A 17,170-nucleotide genomic window follows, 5' to 3' on the forward strand; every position below is an offset into this window, starting at 1 on the left:
AAGAATATGTATTATTGTCAGTCACTTTAAACATTTGAAATAGTCTGAACATTAACTGTGCTTGCAGATAAAAAAAAAAAAGTTTTAGTTAAAATGTGCTTTTAAAAGTTCATAAAAAAATGGCGCTGTTCTTAAAAAGTAAAAAGAAAACTGCTGTACTTAAATCTAAAGTATTCATAGCCTATTCATCAAAATCTGGAAATGCTGCTTGGACCATATAAATATAGGCTATATGTCATATTCATACACTTTCAGACAAATCTTGAAATAAATGTTAAATGTACATATGACAGGGTTCATACAGGCACAGCCTAATGAAAATCAATTCCAGCACCTATTTTTTTTTTCAAGACTGACATGCTATGTATTGAAGACCTGAAATGTATTCTCAGCAACCCATAAAACATTGCATAAGAATAGATACAAATAAAAACCATTAATAATAATATTTATTAATCATATATTAATAATATAATAAGCCTGAACTAAGTGCTTGTGAAACCTTTTTTGTACTTAAGTAAAAAATACTATTACACTGCTAAAATAACAAAAAATTTAGTAAATAATACTAATATTAGGTATACAAATTACTCTTTTAAAAGTACTAGTTGGTTACTTTTGAAAAAAAATCTGATTTTCATTATGAAATCACTTTTTTTTAAGTGTAAACCTGATTTAATGGTTTGATTGCCTACATCCCAAAGCTAGATGTATTATTTGCACTAACAAAGGAAGTATAGTCAATTTTTCCTTTCATGACAATTAATCTTTTTCAATAGCTCTGGTAAAACTACCAAATAATCTTTAAGGCCATAGAGACACTTTTTGCCCATTTTTAAAAATATATATTTTTAAGCTTTGAAAGGTTAAATTAAAGTATATGGTAAAAAGATTTAAATTTAGCCTTTTATTTACATATTTTACACTATTTTCTTTACAATATGACAAATTTGTTTCTTAAATAGCTGTACATCACATGTAAATTTTATTTTACACTTGATCTTAATCTAAAATAGAAACGTTAAAAATACAAGTACACTGTCAGTAAAAAAAATAAAACAAATGAATTCATTTTACTTGAGGTATTTGAAATATGAAGACACTACATTTATCAAAGCAGTGCTTTAAGAGTCTTATTGTAAATTGTGATAAATAAACAATAAGTAGGCTAACAATGGATTGCTTTGACCTGTAATGCTTTAGGACAGATCAGAATACAGCTAAATGTATAAATCACACAAATACCTCATCCAGAAACATTTCCAGCATAATTATTTTGTCGTAAAGAAATAAAAAATGTTCCACCTTTGCTAAAAGTAAGTTTCACTTCACAACACAGCCAAATAAGAAGACCATTAGCATTGTCATCGATCATGTATCAATGTATTTCTAAATATTTGATAACTTTGAATACTTTTGACTAAATTTAGTTAAGGAGCAAAGATAAATAATGTCTACTTTAATAGTGGAAAGATCGCGATTGTATTCTATCTGAGCACACACGCGATCATGAGAGCACTGCAGTTCATTTGAAAAAAGCCTATTTAAGAGCTCGCATATCTGTTTTAGCGATTTGCGTACATGAATGCGCTCTCGTGTTAAAATAAAGCACTCGCCGCATTTGCAGAAATGAGTAATTGCGCAATACCTTCATTTCCGCGCCGCCATTCAGAATGTATTTGGAGGAGTGACAGGTCAGAGGCGAGTCGACTGACTGTCGGAGAGCGAAACGTGTATGAAGATCATCAAATAGGCAGGAAATATGTCCGCGGTTTAATTACTCTGCTAGACATCTCTGTAGTGAAAACATCCGAGAAGCATTATTCCAACAAAACATTTGTTTTTAAGTTGTTTTTTCTGTCTCTGCAACACAGAAAGCCTTTGTCCCGCCCTTACGTTTCACGCAACTAGACAAGGTCGACTGTGATTGGCCACTTTTCATGTCAGTCAAATCACGCTTCAGAATCAATTCTTAAACTTCGGAAACTGATTTTCAGCAGCTTATGACACAATGCACTAAAATAAACACTCCAAGCACAGCGCTGTGATCGTACGCTTCACAAAACAGCCAATGCTGATCACATCAATGTTATATCACGCATTAAAGGATTAAAAGTGTTAATTGTTTCTTTCATTATTCAGCGATTCCTCCGCGTACCACTAGGAGGAAGCCCGGTACGCGTACCACAGTTTGAGAACCACTGATCTAGACGTTTGCGACTTCCCAAAAAATATATCTAAATCCGTAAAACTTCCGATGAAGTGGGATAAGTGAGGGCCAGGGACACGTTGGAGAACCGCGCCTCCCATGATGTAGGAGCGTTCACGCTTGCTTGACTATCCTCTCATCGGAGGCGTTGGTAAGGTGCAGTCATTAAGGCATTTTTCCATAGCTCTCCCATTCGTGGATTTTCTAAGATCAAATCCACCAATAGCATTGGAGTTTCCCACCCGAAGGGGAGCGCTCTGGTTACTAAAGTAACCCTCGAACAGAAATGCTATTTACCATCGCCATAATGACTGACCCTTAGCTGTTAGTTCAAGTCTCTTCAGCTTAAAAGAATAGCGAATGCTTGCTCCACCTGTGCTTATATGCGGAGATAATTGGCAATGAAGCACACGTGCGCAAGCTTACGCTGCCAATTCATTGGCATTTATTGGCCTGTTCCATACTCTTTCAGAAAAGTGGCTTCTGAACCGAATCCTCCCATTCGTGGATTTTCTAAAATCAAATTCACCAATGGCATTCCCGTTCCCCTCCTCATGGAACGAAGGTTACTTTAGTAACCAGAGCGTTAACAATATCATTAAGTTTCAGTGCAGAAAATGTTTGTTATGAATTAATTATAAAAACAAAACATACAGGGGGGCTAATAATTCTGATTTCAACTATATATTAAGTTTTTAAAATCAGTAAAAAAAAAAATACAGAAAAAAAATTCAACTAAAATATCTTGCAAATATTCTAAAGTGAATTTTATTTTGGAAAGCCCCGGGAAAATTTTTGCGTTTAATTTTTGTTTAACACCTCCTGACTAAAGAAAGTGTGCTAATGTGAGTTTGCACACCTCTGCTTTTTGTCTATTTTCATTTAATTCTGGGACATTCTACCAGAAACATATATTATCTGTCCTTAAAATAAAAACTTAAATACAGTGAATAAAAAATTTCACCTAAAAAAATTATACGCGCGTACTGAAGAGCGGTGTTGTCGCGCGCGTAGTGCGTCTACTAAAGGGCGGTATGTGTTGCGGGGGCACTTTTGATCATTTTGGAAGGGCACTTTCGATCCAAGACTAAAAAGGGCATGTGCAGTGCACAGGTAGAGCCCTATTTGTGCACGTGCCTGATTTGACGTAGGAGAAGCTGACAGTGATCAGGGATATCATTGAATTGATATAATTGAAAATGATTTTTTGAGTAGGACAAGCTAAAAGGGTGACGAAACACCAAAACCCATTTTTTGAGCTCTTGACAGTCATATATGTGTCCCATGCTGTTAATATATGTGTCCCATGCGATTAGGACACATATATTTCACTAAAATATTATTTTTGCGTTTTTTCGAGCAAAATCGAACTTCCGGTTTGAAACAAATTTTTGAAGCAGCGTCACGGCCATGAGATCTTAGCGTGTATTCCAGCGTGTAGACGGGACGTCTGTACGTGGTAGTGCCTTATTATGTCTCCGAGAGTGTTGCAATAATGCATGAGTAAGACTTGGTTCAAACCAATCAGTGCGCTCTTTTGTTTATGCGGTGCAACTTCATTATTATGCATGATAGCTTCCAAGACTGTTTGTACCTGATACAGCGTTCAGACCACAGAGAGACGTCGCGTTGTGTTGGCAAAACAAGCACGCAGTGTTGCTTTTATAATTTGCCGCAGTGAAGGTTTTGTTTTCATGTTCTCTCTGTGAGAGCGCAGCTGGACTCACGTGTGGATTACAGTGCAAGCGACGCTCTGAAACAATACGTGTCTAAGAAACATTTTTTTAACCTAAGAGCTTTTCTCATCTTGAAATGGTGAGATCCGTATTTGCTGCTCGTCTCCTCTTAATAAAGATGCGGTTTTGATTGTCCTGTCTTTACAGATTTGGTGAGCGAGCGACCAGTGGTCTTTGTTTGTTTATTCAAATGGCAAAGTTAGTTCGTATCGTATATTTAATAATTTGTCAAATAATTTGATTAACATTGATGTCCATGTTAACACTGATGTCCATGTGTTTGTGTGTGTGTGTGTTTTGCCTCTGTGAAAATTAGCACTTGCCCGAACCGACACTCCCATTTTTATGCAATTTTTTACAGACCATCCCTCTTTTGCTCCTTTGACACTTCCCCCTAAACAGAGCTGGCCACGCCCACTTTCCTGACTTTTTCCGAAGTAGATGTGTGAAAAAACACTGCTGAAACAAGGGGGCTTCATGGCTCTTTAAAGGTCAGGCCCTGTCACATTTTTAATAAGTAAAATTGTATGTTTGTGGTAGAATATCCCTTATTTATTTATTTATTTATTATACTGGTCAACTGATCTTGTGTACTTGTGTTCTCGTGTAACGTCATCATCATCTCCCAAAGTTCAGTTCCAATATTCAAGATCGCAAGAACAGTGGCACGTGAAAGTTCCGGATGTGTTCTTGATAAAGGACGCATGGATGCAGACTTGAGCACCGAACTCACTCTAGAAGTCCCAGAAGTCATTGCGACTGTAGGTGGCCGTTTTTTTGCTAAAATTCGTTTTAAAATCAGTTTTATTAATACTGTGCCATGTATATTTGTAAATTCTTTGTGCATGGTATATATATATATATTGAAAAAGGGAAAAACAATAAATCGTTGTATGACTGCTGCAATGTTTACATAAATTTCTGTCAAAAATGCATGAAGGTTATCGGCGCCAGTAGTGTAGTGTTTAGTGCGTCGACTCAAGGAGACCTGAGTTCGATTCCCCCCCTTGGGTCCTATGCCAATCCTTCCCCTTTCTTTGCTCCCCTTGCTTTCCTGTCAACAATCTCTACTGTCCTATCCATTAAAAAAATGCATGAAGGTCACGTGACCATCAAGAAGAATGTAGCATCTCATTTCTCACAGGACACGTTCTCTGTCCTAGTGGTCTCCTAGGTTCTTTCTTTTGAGTTGAACTAGCAAGACTAGTCTTAACAAGAACCCAAGTCCTTTTTTCTGTTCTTGGAATTGAGAAACAGCCATTGCCGTATTCTTTGGCACAGCCTTTATGCGGTCGCATATCCCTCGTCATGGCTGATGCCGATGTGTCACAGCTACCAAGCTGACCAATCACAGAGCTTGCGCTACTAGCATTGTTGCGACAAGTAATTACTTTTTTTAAGAGGTGAGCATTAGCGTCGGTGTCAGTGACAGCGAGGTTGGGGGTGCTGAGTGCCGCGAGCACCGATGGAGCAAGTGTTTACAAGTGTAGACTCCCATGAAGGAGCTCCAGATTGAATATTTGTTTTGCGTCCGCTTGACGCAAAAGTATAAATCAGCCTTATGTGCAAACTTGAAAGTTGGAAGCATAATGTTGTGTAGCACCACCTTGGTCCAATCCCAATTCTACCCCACGTTTTGCGCAAGCCTGTGAAGGGGTAGTGGTGTCCCAATTCTCTTTAGCTTGAAGGCATACGGCTAAGGACAAGGGGTATATACCCCTTCAAACGAAGATTTTTCAGGACCACACTCGAAACCAAGGGGTAGGAAAATTTTTCCAGAATAGACTAGCTCCAGCTGCACCCAGAAGTAAGGAGACCCACTTACTATTTTTTGTCATTATTACGAATTTTTACAACAAACAAACACATGTTTTAATATATTCATAACCGCGGTCGTGTTTGTTCGTCATGCTTTTTAAAAAACACAAAAATAAAAACCGCTAAATTTCGCGATCTATAATCGCTAATAATAACTTCTGCATAGCAGTCCCACAACATTCTGACACTTGAATACCTTTTCAGAAAAGTCTAGTGGCTAGGAATGGGCTTTTTACAGTGTCTGCTGTAATGTTAATGTTGTTTTTGGTGTGTTTACATTAATGAATATGGCCACTGTGTTAAATGCACAGTATTACAATCTTATTGCCACATTAGATCGTTATGATAACATAATATAGGCCTTCAGTGATTTCCTGAAGATAAATTCCAAAAAATAACACAACTGAAATCACTACAGTAGTCACCATCATCTGAACTCATATGAAGCAAGAGATTGCGAGGACATATGATGACGTGTGCAGGTGATGTAGCGCTGTCCCAATTCTTAGGGGTAAATTTTGAAGCCCTTGTCCTTAACCCTCGGTTGCAAAGGCTAAGGGGAAGGGGTACAAAAATAGAATTGTGATTGGGCCCTTGTGTATCGGGGTTTTTCTGTACATGTACATTCTGCTCATCGCCAGTGAATCACTTGGGTATGAAGTCCAAAATATGTCTAAAAAAGACGGACAATAAACATGAACAGAAATCGTCCTGGTGATCCAAGATACCAAATGTCATAAGTCTTAGTATTGTTTATGAAACAGGCACTACAGTGTTAAAGGTCCAGTAGGTGAATGTTTTCAGAAGCATTTTTTGTTGTGCTGGTTGAAAGTCTCTTTACATTCCAATAGTATTGATTAAAGTAAATGATCTAAATGTATTCTTATTTTTCTCATAATTCTGATAAGCAGGTCAAACAGTCTGATTTGATCAACTTTGCAGTCGTTTGTACGCAGCTCCGCCGTTTGTGCATTGCGTGTCCATAAGAGAGAGAGAGAGAGAGATCGGTAAAAACATGCTGAATTAAAGCTTTTTAAAAACCTGGATAAATATTGGAGTTACCTTTGCACGCTGAAGAAATGATGACACTATGGCTGAAGTATTTCTTTTAGACAGGTTCTATTTTAAAACTATTTTAGCTTCACGCGAAGCTGGTGTAATGTTAGATGTTGTTGTTATAAATGGGTTATCTGCACAGAAATGTTGTTCAGCCACTAAAATCTTGTTGAAAGATTGATTTGACTATTTTCAGTTTCATAAGGTCCGTTTACAGCATCGATAATATAGATTTTATTTAGTTTAACAACAAAACACAAGTAAATAGCACTATTCTGCCTAGCCAGCTTTACTGAGGTGAAGTTGGTTTTATATTCACATCAGATTGGTTCATTTTTGAACAATGACGACCTGTGACGCTGTTCTTATATTGTTTACCATGCATACAATTTGGTTTAGTAATGAGTGTAATTCCTGCACGCTGCCGGACAAGGTTCTGCTGTCATCATTAAGCTGCGTGTGCTTGTATTTCAGGAGGCGTGGCTTTGGACGGCAAGGGGAGGGTCTGTTATTCAGAGATTTATGCTAAGCTGTTAGCATTGTGGAAGATCACCTACTGCACCTTTAATGATCTAAAGCTCAAAGAAACAAACCAAATCGCATATTAGGAAGAAAATGACATATTCTCTTTTTTGTGAGACTTACAGAGCTGGTATTGGCCATCTGGTGGGCTTTGTAGAGCTCATGTTTGCGGTCCACCTGGTGCTGGAAACGAGGCAGTGTCCTGACGGGGTCGCCTGGGCCATACTGAGGGGACATCACCATACTGACAGGCCTCACGCTCTCCGAAAAGATAAAAGGCTTGAATACAGACCTGCCAGAAGAGCATGAAAGGTGAGGTGCCTCTCCTGTGTACCGCTCAGAGATGATTCTCATACCACTTTTCCATGAAGGCAGTTTGAGTGCTGGTTCAGAGCCAGAGCCTAGTTTTAAATCTTCGACAAATAAAAATTCTTCATCGCTGGACAAGTACCAACTCTTAAACTGGAAAACTATTTGGATATTGAAAAATTGAATATAACATTGCAATATTTTGTTTAGCTGCGATATATATTGCAATATAATTATAATTTCACCATATTATTTAAATAGCTCTATTTGGAAAGATTTCATTAATTTAGATCAACTGGGACGATAAAGTATTTTTCTATGCGGTGTGTTTGCATAAAATATAATAAATTAAAAGCAAATATAAATAACAACAAAAATGAAAATAAAATAAACAGTGCTTTATGGTTATCTGGGAAGTCTAACAATATACACCGAAGAAGCTATTAATTTTGACACCCCAATTATTTAAACATTTAATTATATTACGGCAAGCTGGACGAATATGTTGTTTTCGCTTTGAAACGTTGTCTAAAGAAATTACAGCGAGCTAGACGAATACGTTGTTTTTGCTTTTAAAGTTGTCTACAAAAATTCAGCAAACTGAACAAATTAGTTATATTTGCATGTAATTGTTGTCTACACAAATGACAGCAAGCTGGATGAACATGCTATTTTTGTTTGTAAACATTGTCCACACAAATTACAACGATTTGGGTGAAAATGGTATTTTCTCTTTAAACGTTGTCTACTTAAATTTCAGCGAGCTGAAAGATTACATTATTTTTGCATGTAAATGTCGTCTACAGAAATGACAACATGCTGGATGAACACAATAGTTTTGTTTGTTAAAGGGTCACGAAACACCAAAAAACATTTTTTGAGCTGTTGACAGTCGTTAATGTGTCTCACACTGTCAAAAACACTATTAGGACACATATATCTCACTAAAAAGTGAAAATTGGTAGTTTTTGCATTATTTCGAGCAAATTGATACTACCGGTACGAATTTTTAAAGCTGCGTCACGGCCATGAGATCATAGCGTGTATTCCAGCGTGTAGAATGGGCGACTGTACCTGGGTGTACTGTATTACGTCTCCGAGTGTGCTGCATTAATGCATGAGTAAGACTTGGTTCAAACCAATCAGCGCACTCTGTTGTGCAACTTCATTAATATTCACAAATGTTACAATGTAGACAGCATCACGGCAGAGACGCCACATCGTGTTGGCAAAACAAGCGTGCAGTGTTGCTTTCCTAATTTGCTGAAGTGAAGTTTGGTTTTCATTTTCTCTCTGTGAGAGCCCAGCTGGTATCACGCGTGGATTACAGTGTATGCGACACAACGCGACACAACAATAACTTACGTGTCGGAAAATTGTTTACCCAAGAGCTTTTATCTTTTGCAATTGGAGATCCGGATTCGCTTCTCTTCTCCTCTTAATAAAGACGTGGATCTAGTTGCTGTGGATTGTCCTGTCTCTACAGATTTGGTAAGTGAGCGACCAGTGCTCCTTGTTTATTCAGTTTGTTCATATCGAACTAACTATTGCACCGAGTGTAAACATGTTAGCACCACAACCAAACTATTACCTTCGTGGAGGATTTTCACCGCATTTTGTGACCGGAATAACACATGCAGCTTACCTGCCGAGTTCATCTAAGTTACAGAGAAATGCAGAGATTATTTTGTCTCTTATTCGCCGTGCGGTATCAAACATTGCATGAAAAACACACTAGGGATGCTCATTTCGGTTAATTTTGCTAACCTTCAACCGTCGCTCATTAATGGGTTATTAATGGTTAACTGGTCAGATTACTATTAATTTTATATTAAACAAATTGACGTGTCTATTTTTTGTCTGACACATTAAATATTGGATTTTTTAAATACTGATTTATTTTTAAATGCTAGCATATTAATAACAGATCAGAGAGCATCTTCACGCACCTGCAGTATTTAGCACAGAAGAGCAGAATAATCTAAATAAAATGAATAAAATAAATAGGACTGCCGTAAATTATTTTCACTTAAATAATTAATTTATATTACAAAACGAAAATACTGACTGATTCTTTTTAATAACCGGCATAGGCTGTATTGTCCAATCTGTTTTTTTCTTCCATCAAATAAAATTAGCTGACTTCCTCAAATTGCTCGCTCCACAGAAAATATGCCTTTATTTAATGCCCCGCTGTTATTATTATAAATCAAAAAACCTTTTTACATTTTTAATAGAAATCATTATTTTAAAGATTATGTCTTGACGTGGTTTCCTTTCTCTCCATCGCGGCTCAAGTGCGCGCTGCGTGATGAAAAGACAACAACAATGCACGCATATGTTGACTTTTTGTAAACAGTTTTGTTGTTTAAATATGATATTGCATTAATGTGCATACATGCTTTATAAGCTGTAAAATAAAAGGTAAAGCCTATTTGTTGCGTTTATTACGCAGATCCAGGTCAACATAAGCGCTGGTTTGGCATCAACACGTCTGTTAAACAGCAATATTCTTCTTCCATTTTGCTTCTTTGGCAAATGTGTCTGTAGGCACGAGTTATACAGGAGTGATAGCGTTCCGGCACCACGCCGGATTTCCAGCGTACTGTGGCTGCGGGGGAAAAAAAAAAATCAGGTTCACGGATATTGATCTGTCATTTCTCTAGATTCACAGAATTCACTCACTGCTGAAAGCGCCGGATTGGTTTTTATTAAGTGCCATTTTGTGTGCTTGTGAATCATCTTTTGAGTGTAGACGCCATGTAAATAAAAGATTAATTGTGTAATTTAGAGAGCTTTATAAATTATAACGGATCTTTGTGAGATCTCTATGAACTAAGATTAGTGACGCTTTTTAGTGATAATAAGAGGAGCGTGCTTTGCACTTTCCAGGCTATAATCCATTCAGAATTTGTATGAAACTTTCGTTTTCGGCACATATACGCTGATGTTTTGGGAATGACATCTGCATATTTACGCTGGGTTTATTCTCGAAATAACGGTGAAACAATAGACGGGACAAAAATATATTTCCCCCTTCGCCTTAAACAACTTAGTGTTTCAGCTATAAAATAGTTCAGTTTTGTATGTAGCCTAATGGCAAAGTGTTTATATTTAGTTTCGTTTTTTATTCAGCTTATTTAAAACGTTTGGAGCATTTTTTATTCGTTAAAAATAAGTTGTTGTTTTTTTTTTTTTTTTTTTTTAACAAACAGCGCCCAGCGGAAGACCATCATCGTCTGTTTGATCAGTTTACCTTCTCAGATCATCACGACTTGCCTAAAATAAAAGATATAAAACAGTTCAAGTATAAAACATTTTTTCAGTGGGAGCAATTTAAAGTTATCCGTCATTTTTGCTCACAAAGTACGAGTAATACATCAAAAAATGTTACAGCGTTTTTATAAAATAAAGAAAACCAAAATTATGCGCTTTCTGTCGTCTGGTTTTTGAACAGGAGCGCTTAACAAAATGAAGCAAAATGTATATGCCTCACAGACATAATAAATATATTTATAGAAAGCTTTAAATTATTACTTAACGAAATAAAACAAATCGAATACAAAAAAACTCCATGTAATCCGTAAAGATGAATTTCTCTCTAAAGGCGAGTCCAAGAGGAGATTGCCAGTCAGGATCTTTGCGACACTGACTCAGAATAAGTTTATTAATAAATAATTAAGATATGTCCTTACTCTTTCCTTGACACATTCATTGTTATTTGTTTTTGCCGGTGCTTGGGGCGAGTTTTAGCTTATTGTGTGCGCTTGAACGCGGATTCACAGTTGCAGTTTTAACATGGAGTGACACGACATCTGACGTACAGATGACACTGGCACATGCCACTGAGAGTAGTGACACTTCCGGTGGCACGTCCGGTTTTCCACTGTCATGTGTCACTCGCTGGCATGTGTAGTTACCTATGTCACTCAGAGTGTCGCGCTGCATGTCACTGCAGTGACATCGACACCCGGCGAAGCTTATGACATTAATTAACACGAGCAAAACTGTTTTGTAACTCATATTTAATCATTACGCGACTTTTAACCTAATTTATCGCGTCGCAAGTTAGTTTATTTGCTGAGCTACTCCACGATGTTTTAATTTAAACGCATTTATTTTATGTATTCGTAGTCATACTTCCGTACGTAATATAGTCATTTGACAGTACATGTCAGCCAAATTTATTGTGGCATGCTTATGTATGGGAGGGGTTACACTTATCTGTTGTACTGTATATTATTGCATCCTGGCAGTTCCTTTGTTCCCTACAATATGGACTTCTCTATGTTTTTAATTCATTCATTTATTTTATTATTTAACTTATTTTCATGTTAAGGTATTTTAAATAATATCCTTTAAAAAGTTATAATAAAATGCATGTTAAAAAAACTCATAACATATATGCATGTAAGATAACAGGTGTCATTTGCCTAATGATTTTTAAATATTAAAGCAAAGAGACTTATAAGATTAATGTGCTTATAACGTGCTTATACTGACACCTACTGGCACATGTCACAAGATCACTGACACTGGCATGTGTCACTGACATTACTGGCATGTGTCACTGACATTACTGGCATGCAATAATATACAGTACAACAGATAAGTGTAACCCCTCCCATACATAAGCATGCCACAATAAATTTGACTGACATGTACTGTCAAATGACTATATTACGTACGGAAGTATGACTACGAATACATAAAATAAATGCGTTTAAATTAAAAAATCAGCAAGGAAAAAAAGTTCAGGCTCAGAAATTTTTTCCACTATCAGCCCTGGTTATACGTTATCGTCCCGCAAGTTAAATATGTCTTGCAGTTGAACAAGTGGCCGAAAACAAGGCGCATCTCACTGCCTTTATGTTAACAAGGAAAAAAAAGAGAAGAAGCGCAGTCCTCTTATGAAAAGACTGAATCAGCTGGGTATCGATTGTGCAAAAGTGTTGCTGTCTGTATTGTTACAATTGTAATATTTAATACTATTGTGATATTAAAATTTTTTACATTCATACAGCTCTGGATAACTTTAAACAGCGATTAGACCATCAGAGCGGTGTAGCGTCTTGAAGTAAAGCGAAACGGCTATAAACTCCAGCTAGATAGAGTGATTATATACAGAGCCATATACCTTTATCTATAAATAAAGTATAACTATAGAAACTGTGTTCATCTTAATTGAAAGCTTGGTCGAGTTTGCTGGCTTCACGCATCACGCACCTGTCAGTCAGTCAGTTAGCACGTAACGCCAAAGGGTTAAACAGAAAGCGCACAGCACTATACGGTTACAGAAAAGTTTGCACTGTTATGATTCACTTACTTTTTAATACGTTTCGGTGCGATTATAATCCGCTATTAAAAACAACAACAATGACTGAATGTTTTGAATGGGTAATGTAGCCGTGAAGGGATGCATTTTGGTCCCCGTCATGGAAGAATGAATGTAGCGGAAACCATGCTCTTCAAAAGTTCTCTATAGTTGTCTTGACAACACAAACTGCTGCTCTTGGATGAGCCGCGTGCAAAAGATGCCCCTCTTAACGCAAAGGCGCATTCAATCGGCCCTTAAGCAGCCAAACTAAAAATATATAAAATAATATTTTTAATCGTTTAACTGATAGCATTAATCGGTTACAAACGCACCCTTTCGGTTAACGGTTAATCAATTATTTTGAGCATCCCTAAAATACACACATACAGCAGTTCCTCGAATCAAATATCTCGTTTGTCACGAGGGGCACAAATAAATTCCCTGAATGAAAGAGCCAAACTGCACTGTTAAAAATTGTCCCGTTAAAAAACAGTAAAATACTGGCAGCTGCAGTTGCCAGCAATGTACTGTTATTTTACAGTATGTTGCTGTAAAAATACATGGACTACATTGATTTACACAATACTCAAGTGAACTCATTTTGCTCACTGAAAGCAACTGCCTCAACTTGGTCAACTGCTGAATGAGTTTATGAAGTAATGTGCTATATATGCTTAGAAGCATACTTATAATGATTACTTATTTTAGTTAATTAGAAAAGTTCGGTTTAACTCTAATGTCTTATTTTTCACAACAGCACACATACATGTAAATCTGGAATCACCAGAGAGATTCTGACTGCATCAGCAACTAAACAGCCGCTATCTTTAAATAGAGAAACATGCAGAATAACATCAGCAGTTTATTGTTCATCTTTAACTCATACACTGGCTCTACTCTCCCCCACAACGGTGACAGACAGAAGAAATTAGCTTCAGGTTTTACAGTAAAATACTGTTTTTTTCCTTGATTTAACAGTAATCTACTGGCAGCTGTGGTTGCCAGCAATATACTGTTTTTTTACAGTCTACTCCCGTTGTGTAAATTAACAGTATATTACTGTTAAAATACATTTTTACACTGTGTTTTTACCTCTCACACCTTTAACCCTTTAAACCCCAGAGCATATACTTCAGTTTTAATTGAAGTGTCCACACTACTGAGTGTTCAAGAAACATGAAGCAAAGCTGAAGTAAATTCATTAATTAACTGACTAATTAAATGATAATTGAGGATTAACAATGAACAAATGAAGAAATACTGAAGGGAAAAAACAAGAACAGAACATACAAAACTTTAGTCACAGCTTTATAATGAAATAACCTGAAGAACAACAAATGATTAAATCATTTAAATGATCAGCGGATGATTAAACAACTCTACAAACATCATTACCAGCTACACTTATTACTTAATACATTTATTTTTGTATAACATTTACTAAAGTTCTTCTTGAGAAAAAGTTAAAGTTTTACGTCACCATCATGGAGAACAGAGTTTGCTTTAGTTGGGCTCTTAGCCCTGTCATATTTAACATTTATATATTGTGGCTGCTGCAATTGTTAAGAACTTTGTTTGAAAAGCTCCTTTGTTGTGGCAAGCCAGCCAAAAACCTAAATAAGATCTGGTGATGTTCATGTTGCTATTAAATGGCAGAGTCTGTTCTCATTTCGTATATTAAAATATACTGCTCCTATTCAATGTTTAATCTATTGTTTTACATTATATGTATGTGTATATATATATATATATATATATATATTGAGAGAACATATTGTCCTCTTTTTAGTGTGCTTGCAGCTACGTGCAGAAGTGTCTGTGGTTTTTTGTGTGTGTGTGTGCATCGGAGGTCTGAAGGTCAACGTCTGGTTTCGGTCTTGCAGACAGCTCCCACACTGGATGGAAAGCCCCGCTATATATACATTTCTTCTTTATTCTGTTTGTATAACATGCCCATATTAAGAGTGTCTTCCTTCTTCTGTATAACTTTTAAAGGTCAGCCCACTATGTATATATGTCCCTGCTCATCCTTATCATCAGGCTTGCAGAATAAACCATTCTAACTACAGTTTGGTCTCTTCTCATGTCTCCGGGTCGACCTGATGAACTTTGCTGAATCTGGTGCCTAATATAGGGGAAATCTTACAGATCTGGGGGCTCGTCCGGGATACATCTGATCAGGTAAGAGAATTTTTATTCACACTGCCTGCTCCGGTGTATCTCAGGAAATCGTAAGATTTTAGTTACAATTGAGTTGAGAGGTCTGTGCTCTAGAGCACAGAACATCCTGTCAAGTTTACTTTCAACAGTAAATTGCACAGAAGGATTTGTGTCGTCGTACTCAATTAAATTTGGGTTCCACAAATCAGGAAAATTTATTAATTTGACACTTGCTAGCCTGTCAAGTTTACTTCAAACAGTAAATTGCACAGAAGGATTTGTGTTGTTGTACCCGATTAAATTTGGGTTCCACAAATCAGGGGATTTAATAAATTTTAGTAAATAAGTATTACGCACCAGCTTCAGCAATATGGGACAAGGATATCCAAAACCAGAACCCAGTGAGAGTCCAAAGCAATGGATGGATAGATGTGGGTGGGAATTTTTACACTGAACCCTGGCTGTCCAATTTAGCTGGGTGGACAGAGGGACAATCTCAATGGAGAGACTTTCCTAGGGAAGGAACATTTGACCCAGGTTTCCTTCAGTTAGCTTACAAATTGATATGGGGATCCAGAATGGAATGACCAATATATGATGAATGGATATGACACATGGTATAAAATGAGTTCTATATGAAGGGATAAAAAAAAAAAAAAAGGCATTTTTACACCTAAAACTGTTTTGAAATCTGTCCCCAAACCTAAAAGCAGAAGTAATACTGCCCTTACGGCAGATAAGAGAGGCTCTCTTGCAGCTGCTAAAACCACCATGACGTCACCGCCCCCTTATACGGGGCCTCCGCAATCTATTTCATGCTTCTATTTATCCGTCACTGACAGAAATGATTAAAACTAAACCAGACTCCCCTGACAGCACGGAGGGCGCTACTTCAGCCTCTAATGTGGCTGCGGTGTGGGTTGCTAAACCACGAGGGATAGAAATAATTCCCCCTTCACCCTCTGTTCTTAAAGATCTCATATCTCTTCTGCCCGAAGTGGACAAACCACTGCAATTTGTAGACATGCTGTTGCGCAGTTCGCGTCACTGCCAACTAATTGGGGCAGATTATCGATTTATCCTTCAAACCAAAATGGGTTCGTCCTATGACAATGAAGAAATAACAACAAAAATACCTGCTCTTGATCCCAAGCATGATATAGTACAAACAGAAACTGTTAAGGAAGAAACAGATGAGGGCAAAAAGACACGCACTCCTATAAAAACACGCCTCGCGTGGAAGGATGATCAGGAGGAGCTCCTGACACATCTAAAACAGTAGCTTACTAAATACTTAGTACCATACTTACTGGTCTGAATGTGACGCCACGACCGATCTTAATGGAATAATGCTAGATGGCAAAGGCCGTTTATGCCTGCCATCATCCTGTGCACCTTTTCTCGTCCGCGAGTTTCACGGTGTTACACACCGCGGCCGAAGAGGGGTAATAGACACAATGAGTTAATAGACACAATGAGTTAATAGACACAATGAGTTCCTTTTTATGCATCAATAATTTACAGCACCATGTCAATAACACGCTAGATAGATGTCTGATATGTGCTCAAAATAATATCACTAAACCTCAAGCTAAACATCAACAATTGCCCCTCCCTGAAACACCTTTTCAGGAATGGCAGGTAGATTTTACACATCTGCCAAAGAGGGGTCCTAATAAATATTTACTGGTTTTTGTGGACAAATTTTCAAAATGGGTTGAAGCCTTCCCATGCAGTAAGGAAGATGCTAATACAGTTGTCAGATGTTTGACAAGAGAAATCATTCCAAGATATGGTATACCATGTGCCATAGACTCAGATAAGGGAACCTCATTTACTGCGAAAGTAATACAAAATCTAGCTAAAGAACTCCAAATTAATTGGCAGCTACATATTCCCTACCATCCACAATCATCTGGTATAGTAGAACGAAATAATAGGACCATTAAGGACAAATTAAGAAAGGCTATGCAACATGCAGGGCACTCAAATTGGCTCGCCTTGCTACCTGTTGTTTTAGCAGACATGTGGATGTCTCCTCAC

At 37.2% G+C, this 17,170-nt stretch overlaps 1 protein-coding gene and 1 long non-coding RNA gene across 6 annotated transcripts in view; one reads left to right on the plus strand and one right to left on the minus strand.

The window, feature by feature from the left end:
- The window catches only part of LOC141379267 (uncharacterized), a 55,581-nt gene that overhangs the window by 36,283 nt on the left and 2,128 nt on the right, over window positions 1-17,170 (plus strand). Inside the window, exons 8-9 of one of the 2 annotated variants that reach the window (XR_015518247.1) lie at window positions 4,307-4,436; window positions 4,577-7,653. This is a non-coding gene — a long non-coding RNA (uncharacterized LOC141379267). Of the gene's footprint in view, window positions 1-4,306; window positions 4,437-4,576; window positions 7,654-15,005; window positions 15,149-17,170 lie in introns of those variants that run through there. The other variant, XR_015518248.1, reaches the window with a different exon arrangement.
- The window catches only part of scrn2 (secernin 2), a 45,500-nt gene that overhangs the window by 6,707 nt on the left and 21,623 nt on the right, over window positions 1-17,170 (minus strand). For all 4 annotated transcript variants that reach the window (XM_087297194.1, XM_087297195.1, XM_087297196.1 and 1 more), the window contains exon 7: window positions 7,465-7,633. In XM_087297194.1, coding sequence (XP_087153320.1) covers window positions 7,465-7,633 — 169 coding nt within the window. The remainder of the gene's footprint in view (window positions 1-7,464; window positions 7,634-17,170) is intronic.

This window comes from Danio rerio, chromosome 20 (genome assembly GCF_052040795.2).
Source record: "Danio rerio strain M-AB ecotype USA chromosome 20, GRCz13ab, whole genome shotgun sequence".
Lineage (NCBI taxonomy): Eukaryota > Metazoa > Chordata > Actinopteri > Cypriniformes > Danionidae > Danio > Danio rerio.